This window comes from Cavia porcellus, unplaced genomic scaffold (assembly GCF_034190915.1).
Source record: "Cavia porcellus strain 051 isolate PalLab524CR breed Dunkin Hartley unplaced genomic scaffold, mCavPor4.1 scaffold_1, whole genome shotgun sequence".
Classification (NCBI taxonomy): Eukaryota; Metazoa; Chordata; class Mammalia; order Rodentia; family Caviidae; genus Cavia; species Cavia porcellus.
The window spans coordinates 171,503,568-171,516,564 of NW_026947484.1; the positions used below are offsets into that span (position 1 = coordinate 171,503,568).

Below are 12,997 nucleotides of genomic sequence, written 5' to 3' on the forward strand. Positions count from 1 at the left end.
ATTAAGACTTTTCCAAGGCTATCAAGGTATTATCAAGCAGAACTTGGATTTACAGTGAATTTGGTTGGACTCAAAGCTTATATTTGTCTCATTACATTTAATTTCATAAAATAAATAAAATTGGAACAAAATTTTACTTTGTCAATTTTTTTTTTTTTTTTTTAGGCACCAGGGATCAAACTCATGACCTTGTCTCTTACTAGGCAGGCACTTATGCCATTGAGCTAGATCCCCAGGTGGAACTAAATTTTAAAGCAAGGGTATAACCTTTGCAAGTTGACAATAGACAGAAGGGAATTTCTGACTGAGGAAAATATCTCTGAGCACTTATACCATGCAAGTTGCTTGGAGAATCACTTAGTCCTACCTACCAACTCTAAACATGGAGAAAATGAGGTCTAGAAGATATCCAGTATAAACGATAGCGTAACACACAATTCTTATCTCTGAATCCTCAGGCTAGCCATCTTTGCAAGTCATCACAAAAAGATCTGTTTTCTTTTCTTATACATACCAGCTCCTTTGCAAATTCTCCCTATGGGTTCAAGAATTAGGCCTTTTGAACAATACTAAATTTACTTCTACCTCTTCCTGTTTTCTGCCTCTTCAGAGACCACAGAGCTGGGCAGCAAGAAGGAGCTCAAGTCCATGCCCTTCATCACCTATCTCTCAGGTCTGCTGACGGCCCAGATGCTGTCAGATGACCAGCTCATCTCAGGTGTGGAGATTCGCTGTGAGGAAAAGGGTCGTTGTCCCTCTACCTGCCACCTTTGCCGTCGGCCGGGCAAGGAGCAGCTGAGTCCCACACCAGTGCTGCTGGAAATCAACCGTGTGGTACCACTTTACACCCTCATCCAAGACAATGGCACAAAGGAGGTGAGCTCCCCTGACCCAGCCTCCACATCAAACCACCTCCTACCACTTCTCCTTTTGGACCCTTTGTCCATGGGGATCATTATAATCATCATCATCACCTTCTACAACAACAGCAATAACAAAATTATGGTGACTACAGGCATTTTTGGTTCTTTATTATATTCTAAACAACTTAGATAGCTTGGTGACACTAGCTTATATAACTGATAAAGCCTCAAATCTCAGTGTCTCAATACAATAGCAGTTATATTTTTGTTGGTGTGGAGTCCCAAAGAGATGTTTGTGGTTGATGGGTGTCTTTACTTTTTGTTATCTATCCTGTTTTATCTCGTGCACCAGTAATACTCACTGTCGAAGGAAAAAGATCTTTCAAGGATTGCTTGGCAAAGGTTTAAATGGGTCAAATGTCATTTCAGCTCTGATTCTATTGATGACAACCATTGTCTATACTTGTCTTCAATTCAGGGAAATACATTCTTATTGTGTGCCTAAGAGAAGAGGGCATAGGTGTGGTGAAAACCTAGCAGGGTCTACCTCAGCTTTACATGTGAATTATACCCTTTAATCTGCCTTCCAGATCTATGATTTACTTAGAAATACTGGTTTGATTCACATGAAATTGTTGACATTTGAACATATGGTTCATCTTACTGCCATGTCCATATTACAACTGAGAGAACCTCAAAGATGTTAAGTGATTTGTTCAAAGTTTGTCTGCTCCAGAGTTTACATGCTTAACTATGCTATGATTGATATCTCTTCTTTTATTCTTCTGTGTCTTATTTTTAATTGCAGCATTTCAGGACTTGAAAAGATCATATGAGTTATTTGGCTCACTGGTTTGCAAATTTATGTTCATGGCATACTTTCTACAAATGTGATATTCCAGGATCCCCAATCCATAAAAGTAGGAATAGTGATGTCATTATTTCACTGAAGAAGAAGAAGAAGGAAGTGGGTTTTTTCTTCTTTCTGTAGCAGTTCCCAAACAGTTTTTGGCCTCCAAAGAAGTCAGTTTAGAACTCTGGGTTATTTTCCTCTTCCACAGCATTCTATTGGGATCAGTGCTAGAGAATGACAGAGATCAGAGAGGATTGCATAAAGAGCAAGGATGAGGCCGGAGATGTCAGAAATGGTCTGATCATTTAGTATAGTTTAAGTACAGCCATAGAGTTTGGGACCTGCACTTCAATGAGATGATGGAGATAGATGGTGACAGGGTTGATAGGATTAAATTTGTGTGGCAGAAGGACTCTTCTATTAACAACCTAAAATACCACCAATAGGAGATCAGGTAAGTATGTGGTACTCATTTAATAGCACGTACTACTGCAGCAAAAATTAATGAACCACAGTGACACTTAGCAATGTAAAATGAAGGAACAAATTTATTAAGTGAAAAATTAAGTCCAAATTCTGTACAGATTTTGTATATCATGATGAGCATTTTCCTCTTTTTAAGCCAAAGCACATATACTCTTACCTCAAATGTTCTACCTTTTAGGATAAATACCAGTCCAGTAAGACTATTTTAAAAAGGAAGCAAGGATATAATGAACAGTATAGTTACTAATTGGTATTTTTGGTGATAGATTTTTAAAACTCCTTTAAAGTGTTTTAAAGTAACTAAATTATTAACTAAAGAGCTAAATAAATAATGCCTAATAAGACATGCACAGCCATATGCTTGAGTGCTGAAGCAACCATCACATTGCAGTCTAATTCTGTGTATCAAAAATCTCCAAACTAATTAACTACAAGCAAGAAATGCATACATGTCTCCACACTTCTGACTGCAGGGTGAGGTTATATTGTGGGAATCAAGAGTAGAAATGGACACCTGCTGAGAACTGGCTGCGTAGCACTGGCTCTCTGGGACTTTGTGAGTGAACATCTCTGTTGACTGCTCTATGAATTTGCCTTAATGACTGCCTTTCTGGCTAAACTTTTAGCATCTGCAATGTGGTACAATGCAAACAAAGTTATGGGACTTTGGCAACATATTCTTGGCACACACGTGGTGGTGTATGTGTGTGTAGGGGACAGTGGTTCTTTTCCTCTTTGCTCAGGAGCCAAATTCCCCTATGGCTGGACTTTGTACTAGCTCTGCTTAATATAATTGAAATGTTTAGGATTTTGGAATCCAGTGAAGTGTTTCTGAGACCAATTAAGTACTGAATCAGAGAAGCCTGGGTGTACAAAAGTGGTCACTAGATGTCACTATTTTCCTTGCAGGAGGCCCAGGGGAAATAGGATGTACTAATCATGGATTCATTAATTCAGGAAATATTTTTGGGTACCCACTCTATGTGAAACCCTGGGTTATACCCTGAGAAATGGACCATATAGAAAAATGTACCTAGTCGTTTTTTCCTTTGGTGGTACTGGTATTGTACCCAGTACTGGCCTCCTTCTCTAATCTCTGATCCTTGTTTTTTTTTTTTTTTTTTTTTTTTTTTGAGACAGGGTCTTATTAAGTTGCTCCAGCTGGGCTCAAATTTGTGATCATACTGCCTCAGTCTTCCAAATGTACATGGTCTTTATCTTTTTTTTTTTTTTTTTACAGTGCAGATTAAACTGAGGACCTCATACATGCTAAGCAAATGCTGCACCACTAAATTATGTCACTACATGATCTTTATCTTCATGGTGTTGATACACTTATGGAGTAAATATATAAAGAGCCAGACTATGCAAAGTACCAAGGAAAAGTGTAGGTGAGTGGGTTGAAAGTGTGTGACAAGTAGTCTTGTAGAGTCAGAGGAGTCTTCTCTAAAATAAGATATTTAGACTGAATCCTCAGAGCCAGGCACATATAAAGTGAATGAGAATGATTGGGCTTAGGAGGGAAAAATATTAGGATATTCCAAGTAGAATGCCCAGTTCCTACAAAGACTGGTAAGCATGGCCATTTGAGGTCAGAAGGGAACCTGTGCATCTGGGGTCAAAACTGACGGGTTTCTCTATGGGTAATGCTGTAGAGAGCTCAGGAGAGTTTGAAGGTTGGGGTGAAAAGTTGGTACCCAAATACTTGGACATAGGTTGCAGGAATTGTGAGAGGAGCAAGCAGGTAGAAGGCATGGAATTTGTTCTCTTAGTTCCATGTTTTTATTTTAGTGATCGTTAGAAAGAAATGTGCGAGCTGGCTGACTAGAGGTGGCTTGCTCTAAGTCTCCAGTTTCTTCTTCCCCTCCCCAAACCCAAACGACAGTCCTGTTTAAAGTTTCACAGCTGAGAGTTGGTGACATACTAGGTATTTCAAGGCAGCCAGGCTGTAGTACGAGTAGATGAGAGAGTCCCACTGCAGGTCTGGAAACGGTCCTGCACAAGGCAGCATGGCTATCCAACAAGCTGGTATGGAGAAAATGCAGTCCCTCTTGTTTTGGCCATCATTTGCTTTTTCTGCCTCTGCCTCAGACCCCTACCATCTCTTCTCCCATGCCTCCCCATCTCACTGTCATCTCTGTATGCTGAGGGAAAGTCACATAGATAAAGCAGAAAAGAATCTTGACCTGGGGTTGAGGGACTAGGATCCTTATACTGAGTCATAACAAGGCCTTGGATAAGTCTTTCACTTTTGATATCTGAGAAACCAGAAAAGTTGAGTGACAATTTTCTTTTTTCTGAATTTCATACAAGAAACTTTGCCTACATGAAAGCAAATACTGGAGTCTATGTGCTATATTGGCTTGGGTAGCAGTCTTGCCTCAATTCCCTGTTTACTGTATGATGCTGAATGATATCTGTGCACCTCGGTTTCCACATCTATAAACTATATATGTATCATGACCTCTGTTTCATGAGACTCAAATGAAATAATAAGTATTATAGTATCTTGCACATAACAAAAAGTCTTATTGACTATATTGATAAAATATTTATCTGAAATTGTCTTCTTTTAGTATGTTTCTTTGGTACTTCTTCTAGATACTACAGTATTTAAAAACACTTGGATGCTCAGAGTATTAGTTAAATGGCATGTTAGAGTAGGATCTGCACATCATATGGAAGTGGCCCTTTCATTGAGCAAAAGGACAGATTACAAATGAAAGAATCTGAGGAATATTCCTTCACTTTATAATCAATTACTGAAACCAATACAGAATGAAAATCCTGTGTGAGAACCTAACTCCTCGAGCTATTTAAGACCCTTTGATGGCATGGTCAGGGAGCAACAGAGAATAGAGAAGGGATATTACTTGCCTGAGGTTTGTGGTGGTTGTCCTGGCCTCTGATTCTAGATGGCAGACAGGATGATGTTTGAATGGCTTTGGGGACAGTTGGACACCAGCTCCTTAGGTATTGGGGTCTCGTTGGAGCCATTCCAATGAACATATTTTAAAGGATGATGTCCTCTGTCTCTAGTGGAAAGGAGCCCTTAATTATACTTAATGCTTTGGATACAAACAAGAAAAGCAAGAAAAAACTCTCTATGATGGAGAATTTGATTAATGTATAAATCTCTTCTGTCCACTTGTTAAATGGCCCTTACACATCCTAACACCACAGAACTTGGTTCAGCATAATTGGCATATAAATACACAAGAGTTTATGTGGCTGTTAATTTAGCCAGGGTTATGTAGAGTCTCCAATGTGGGAAGACATGTGAGTGTTATAGTGAAGACTCAGACAGTTGGATTTGAATCCCATCTCTAGTGTTTACTATCTATGAGACCTTTCTTTTACTTGTTTTATAAGAATGTTTTATAGGCTCTATCCCTGTCCATTTCAGCTTTGAAAGTTTTCTCTGGGTAAAATAGAGAGTTGGGACATCACGAATCTGAACTTTGCCTCTACCCTGATTGTTATACAGCATCAGACTTGCTTCCAACTAAATCTGACCTCTGTTTCTTTATCTGTATAATGAATAGTACAAGCTAACTTTTTCCAAAGTCCCCTTTGGTGCTATGTTAAGGTCAGATCTAACTTCTCAGTAGAATATAAAAGAAGTATTTTGAGGTTGAAAGAGGTATCCCAATACCTACAATTTGTTTCCCAATCACAACTTGGTTTATTTATTATATATTTCCTCCCATCTCCATGATAATTTATTAGCTGAGAGAGGCTCTAATACCATGTCTTGTGCATTTTACAGGTCAGCAACTGATTTATTTTATAAATAGTAAAACTGAGATCTAGAAATGGAGAATAACTTTCTCTAAGTCACATGGTCAGTTCTAAATTGAAAATTTTGAAAACTTCTCACCAAACTCAGAAATATCTTTTACCTCTTTGAGAACCAGTTTTCTCATCTGTGAAATGGGTGGTAGTAATTTTATATATGGGGGACTCAAGTAAAAAGATTTAAGAGATCAAATGGTATTTTGGCTGCTAGTTTGAAGACTAAAATACTCTATTGATATAGAGGAATCTTTTCTAATCCTCAGACTTCCTGATTTTCAAGGCTGTAAACATTTTTCTTTCCACACTGACCTAGGAAGTGTCATAAAATTTTGGTCTTGTTGTGGTTGACCTTTCTACAGATCTTTTTCCCTGCCAGAAAGACTTGTTTCCATTTTCATTTTTTTGGATCATATTTAGAAGAGAATCTCAAAAATTATCCCTTGAAAAACAACCAACTCCCCTACTCCAATTATTATCACATGACTATCACTACATGCAGTGCCCCCACTGTGACTGCCATCATGATCTCTGTACAGCCAACACCACCACCATCCTAATCATGTTCACCATCACCATCACCATCACAGTTCTCCCACCACCACTACCACTGCCACTATACCTTAGCCCTATTACTACCATCCCCTTTCTTTAGGTATTCTGTGTGTGCCAGATACTATGATACATGCCAGAGAACCAAATAAGATACCGTCTCTGCCCTCAAGAAGCTGGGGTCTTCTTGAGGGAATAAGCTAAAGTGATATAAGCAATTATAACTTCTTGTGAATGCCGCATTACTGCATGATTGATTTTCAGATACTACACTAAGCATCCAAACAATGTTAGAAAGCGTAAGGAATATATGAGAGGACAATCTGAAAAAGATTCTTGGAAAGGTAAAGGTAGACATGAGCAGAGAATAGTACAGCTTGAGGCAAATCTATTGGTGATAAAGTTAGTGACATCTACCAGATGTTTATACTGTGCCGAAAAATGTACTAAAAGATTTGACTATCCAGTAACATATGAGGAAGGTATTATTATTAGCCCTGCTTAACAGATTAGGAAATAGAGGCCTGGAGAAGTTTGAACTGAGGTCTATAAGGTACCAAGCCTAGTCTAGACTACAGTTGGGAAACTAGGACTCATACACCAACCTGGTCCGCATCCTGTTTCTGTAAGCAAATTTATGAAACATAGCCACGTGCGTTTATTTACGTATTATCTATGATTGCTTTCCTGCTACAGTGGTAGTTTTGAGTGGGGACCACAGAAAACAGTAAAATGTATTGTGGACCTGTGCAAGGTCCACAATACATACTATCTAGTGCTTTCCACAAAAATTCGTCAACTCTACATCTATACTGAGGGAAATTGGAAAAAAAAGAACGGTAAATTAAATACATAAAAATAAAACAAAACTTAAAATTGCTGAGTAACAACTATGTACCTGGTATTTTGAAGTATATTAATACATGTTCTCTTATTCTTTATCCTCTTATAATATATTTAAAATGTGCACTGTTATGCTGATTTCACAAAGCAAAAATTTGAGACTTTAGAGAGGAAAATAATTTATATAAAAAAGGTCACATAGTTAGCGAATTGCAGGATAAGAATGCAAACCCAAAATGTCTGAGCCCAATATTTTGTGTTCAGCCACTTTTGCAATGATGTAAAAATGTTATGCAGAAGGCTGCATGTGGGCAATGTTGGGTGCCATATTAAGGAATGTGGGGAGCGTGTAACCCTTGAGAGTCCTTCAGTATTTTGAATCAAAAGGAGATATAACTAGATACGAAATTTAGGGATACTCACAATGTACACTGGCAATGAATTTCAGGGGCCACAGCTGCTTTTAGAGCAAGATTTATTCATTTAATGTCTGTGTGCTTGACTTTAAAGACTGTTTAGATTCCCATCCTATTTTTTTGACCCAGGGTCTCACTATGTAGTTCAGGCTGACCTTGAACTCATGTAAATGTAGCCTCTGCTGCTCTGAAATTCATGGTGATCCTCCTCCCTCTGCTTCCTAAATCCTGAGATTACAGACAAGGGTCACCATACCTGGATCTGAATGTTCTTGATTAAAATGTTAGAATAATAACATTAGGAGATCAGTTAGGAGGTTTACTGCAGAAATCGCTCTTGGACTTGGCTGAGGAAGGGGCAGTTCAGTTCAAGCAATTGTAACAAATGTTGACTGAAGACTTCCAGGGGTTAGCCACTGTTGTGGGCACTTGGGATATGTCCAGGAACAAAGCAGGGATATATCCTTATCATTTGGAACTTAATTCTTACCAGAGTATATGTGATAGACAGAAAAGGAGCACTCCATTTTGTAAATAATGTAATATTAAAAGGTTAAGGAAAAGAATGATTAGAGCCAAATAAGAAAGATAAAGAGTGCTTATTGGAGGGTAGAGATCTATATCTGAGTGTCTTAAATCAGACCAGAATCACTGGGGATGATACCAAAGAAACATTTGTTAAAAATGCAATTTCTTGAGACTCGCTCACCACAACTCTGTTCATATACCTTTCTCATTTAAAAATTCCTTCAGGGAATTCCTGATTTGGGGATTTAAAAAGTCAAGTACTTCTTATAATCTAGATTAAATCTTTTCTGCTATTGGTGAGCCACTTCCTCTCCTTCTCTGTGCATTCTGAAAAGGAGATGAATCAAAAAGGCCAGGAATCAAACTGTCAGACAGTCCTTGGCAACAGGATTGATCGAAGAAAAGAAGGAGAAATAATCCACATATTACTCAACACAGTCATGGTCAATTACAAAAGAGGAACTTAATACCTGGCTCCTCTTTTTGAGAAACTGAGACATATAACTCTTTCATGGACCAGGGGACCAACAGATTCAGTAAGATGTACAAGACACAGGCTTAGCTAACACAAACATCCCTATTGTCAAAGAGTAGAGTGTTTTTTGTTGTATGAGACACTGATTTCAGTTATTAAATGTAAGAATGAGAATGACAGAATACTTTTCCATTGTCCTTTTAATAATAACAAACATTTACTAAGCACTGCAATGGGGCCAAAAGCTAAGCTAAAGTTACTTTATGTACTTAGCTCACTGAACCCTTGCATTAGTCTCACCCTGTATCATCATTATCTTTCTTTTCCAGTGTGGAAATTGAGGCATGGAAAAGTGAAATCACTCGCTCAAAAGTACGAATTGGTGGAGCCAGAGTTTGACCTCAGTACTTGAGGTTTTTTTTTTTTTTTTTTTTTTTTTTCTCATTTTGCTATGCTTTTTTCCAACATCTATTTCCCTTCTATTTTAGAAAGAAAGTGTAAAAATGGAAGTCTGTTATGTACTAAAGACATTATTACTTCATTCTATGACTTTTTCAGGATATTTTGTACTGAGGTCCTTGAAAAAGTAAACTATGTTTGCTGTCTATAGTTACTCATCCAGGTTCATTTTAGGGTTGGCTGTCAACACTCAGCGGAAATATAGTGAGTTTTCACCTATATTTAGGGTCAACCTCTCTAGTATATTTGCCATAAATGACCTTGTCTTCTTCTGTCAAAGTTTTCTTTTTTAATCTCAGTTCTTGTAATTCCAAAATCAAGGAGACATACTTGATATATATCCTTACTTCGTGCTTATTCCTGTACCCCACCATATGGCTTAGTAAATCATGTAGATTTGTTATAAGAATTTCTCCTATGTTCCCTTTACACAGTCCAACTTCAGCCTTTCCTGTGCTATTGTAGTAGCCTCTAAATTGGCTAATGGTGACTCTTTTCTCTTTTAATTCATTTTCTATCTTGAAGCCATGGTGATATTTTCCAAACTAAAACATCCTCCATCCCTTCCTGATTAAAAGTTTTGGGCCTCCCAATGCTCCCAGGATCAAGTTTAAGGTCCCTACCGTTGCTACAAAGTGTTCCTTGGACTGGACCACTTTACTTTCTTAAAACTCACCTTTTACTCCTTATTTGTCTCTGTTTTCAAGCTTCAGTGCTCTTTTTCCAGTTTCTGGAAGACTCTATGTCTTATCCTGCCAAAGAGACCTTGCATATACTGTTCCCTGGTGCTGGAGTGTATTTTACCCCATTTCTTCTGTGGATTCCACGTAGTAAACTATTAGTCACTTACAAGAATGCCAAAGCTTCTAGATTTGATAACTCCCTCTGTTTGTTTGTTCACTTCCTTTCATGTTTTCAGTGTTATTGTTTTGTTGGTATATATTTAGAGTACATAATGATTGTATGAATTGTGGGGAACTGATACGTATACATGGTATTTAATTTTTTTTTATTCCATCCCTTTCTCCCCCCACCCCACACCACTCCATCTCTTATATGTATTCAGGAAATGAATTTATAGCAAATGCTGGTGAGATTATAGGGGAAAAAGGAACACTTTTTTTCATTACTGGTGGGAGTGTAAACTGGTACAACCACTATGGAAATCAGTACAAAAATTCCCCAAAACACTAGAACTAGAAATTTCATTTGATCCAGCTATTCCCTTTGTAGGTATCTTCCTGAAAAAAATTAAAGTCAACAATCACAATGATACAGGCATATCCATGATTTTAGCAGTACAATTTACAAGATTCCTGACTTTTGTCAGTCTCTTCATTGTTTTCATAATAGAGTATTATAATTTCTAGTTATAATTTTATTTTTTGTAATTGTTTGATTAATGTATGTCCTCTTCAAAATTTACTATTTTATGACCTCTTCAGTCTTTATGAGGAAGAAAATGCAGTACATTCAGGAACAGAGAAACATAGGCATTTAGTACAACCATAGTCTATTTCTTAGTTCTTTCCTACCACACCTTGAAAGAAGTTGTGGGCTTGTGTTTGAACATTCCTACTTTTCAAATGGTGTGCTCAATGACTCCTAACTCCATCTCCATTCAGAGACTTCTTTTTATTATACTGAGTCAAAATATTTTCCTGTACGCTAGGGGGCAGACTTCATGAGATCAGAGTGAACCAACTTGTGTTCTGCTTTCACCAGCAGCTTATGATGTACTGTCTGATATCACAAAAATCCAATAAGCACAACTAAATGTGAACAGATACATGGTGTATGAAAAAAAAGTCACTGGCTTGTATCAGTATGCCTACATGCTACACTGATTCCTGAATTCTCTCAGTAGGGCTATGAAGGTAGCAATGTTTATTTTCATTTTATAGATAAGAAAACAGGCTCAGAGAGTACAGGCAATCATTCCTTGAAGCCCCACAGGACTAGAAAATGTCAGAGCTGGGGCTGGAAATCCTTTCCTAGCTTTCTCACATCCACGCATTCATCACACAGCCATCATGAATCTGAAGGTATCATGCAAAGACTGCCCTATCCACCACACTGCTGCACTTCCAGAAACAGTGGGCTGTGGGTCCCACCCCTGTTGGAGCTTGGCCCTGTTCACAGGGGTCTCTTCTTGGGTCATTAAGCAACTTCAGTCAGCACTGATACCAAAGGCCCAGGGAGAATTCACAAACAACCCAACTCTCACTTTCTGTTCCCCTCTAATCTAAGAAGAAAAAAAGAACTCATTCCAGATGTTCCTCACAAGTCATCAGGCATATGCAGTTGAAAACAGCTTGAGTTTGTAACTGTTACACAAATAGTCTGTGCAGTGCCTTTGTGGGCCAACAGACTCGTATCACTCCTAGGATGTCTGAATAGAAGAGTTTCAGGACACAAACTTATACCTTAAGAGAAAGGGAAGACCATGAGGAACATGACTTCTCATTGGATCATGTGTTTCAATTTCTTCTTTACTTCATCTTCAAATTGTAACATTTTGGGGAGTACTATTAAATTATAGGATCTGATATCACCTTAAAACTTAATTTTAAAAATATAACATACAAAGAAAGAGTAGCATTAGGAACTACCATGTTCCTGTCACCTAGTTTTATCAATGATCAATTTATGCCTGTGTTACCTCCTCTTCCATCTGGCTCCCTACTTCCCTGGTAATTTAGAAAAACCTCTTGAACATTAGATCATGTGTAAATGTTAAAGTCTATATCTAAAAGACAAACACAAAATAGCCTATATATCACTACCAAGATCCCCAAATTAATAATCTCTCTATATCATTCAATATCCAATTCTTATTTGTGTTAACTAGATAACCTGATAATCTTTGATACCAACTTGTTTGTTCAAATTAGGGTAAAAGTAAATTTCAAGTATTGTTACTGGCTGTTAAATGAGTTTCTTTTAATATATAGGTTCCTTCCTCCATCTCTTTCTATTTTTTAGAATTTTTCATTGATGCATCTAAATTGTTTGTAAATACAATTACCTCCAACCTGAATTCTGCTGGTTGTATCCCCATTGTACCATCTTACATATTCCTCTGGCCCCATTTTTCTTATAATCTGGTAGTTTAGTCTAGAAGTTTAATCAAACATGATTTAAAATTTTGTTTTGAAATTCACTACAAGTAGTACTGACAGACCTGTAAATCAAAATGATTAATAGAAAAACTTGTTTTTTTCTCCAGTAGTTAAGAATTTTTTAAATAGTGGTAAGTGAACTCAGGGCCAGTGCATCCTAAGCAGGTGTTCCACCACTGTTCTACATCCCCAGCTCTGTTTGTTTATCTTTGATGCAGGTCAAATCCATTATCAAATCCTGGTTATTCCTTTTCTTTATTTTGGCAAGGGACTCTGAGCTTTAGTCTCTCAGGTATTGTGTAAGTTTAGTTGTTACTAATTTTCGAGGTTACTGTATTATAAAGAGTTGGTAATAGCATGCTTGTGCCTGGCATATAATAAATGCTAAGGAAAGACAAGATCTTGTCTTACTAGTTTCCCTCTTTCTGTTGTTGATCTTGCCCTTTCTTCTCTATACTTCCTGAGGAAAAAAAAAAAGCGTAAGAGGGATTGCTTAAGCATCTAGGCCAGCCCTTATCCATTGCTTGACACTTTCTTCTCTGTCCTGAAAAAGTTTGTGTCATAATACACCTAGGAATGGCCTGTTCAGTGGCTCCCTAAGCCAC

At 37.7% G+C, this 12,997-nt stretch overlaps 1 protein-coding gene across 4 annotated transcripts in view; it reads left to right on the forward strand.

Annotated features, from left to right (window-relative positions):
- Positions 1–12,997, forward strand: part of Astn2 (astrotactin 2) — a 911,846-nt gene that overhangs the window by 701,074 nt on the left and 197,775 nt on the right. For all 4 annotated transcript variants that reach the window (XM_023561395.2, XM_063259996.1, XM_063259990.1 and 1 more), the window contains one exon: positions 611–876. In XM_023561395.2, the coding sequence (XP_023417163.2) occupies positions 611–876 (266 nt within the window). The remainder of the gene's footprint in view (positions 1–610; positions 877–12,997) is intronic.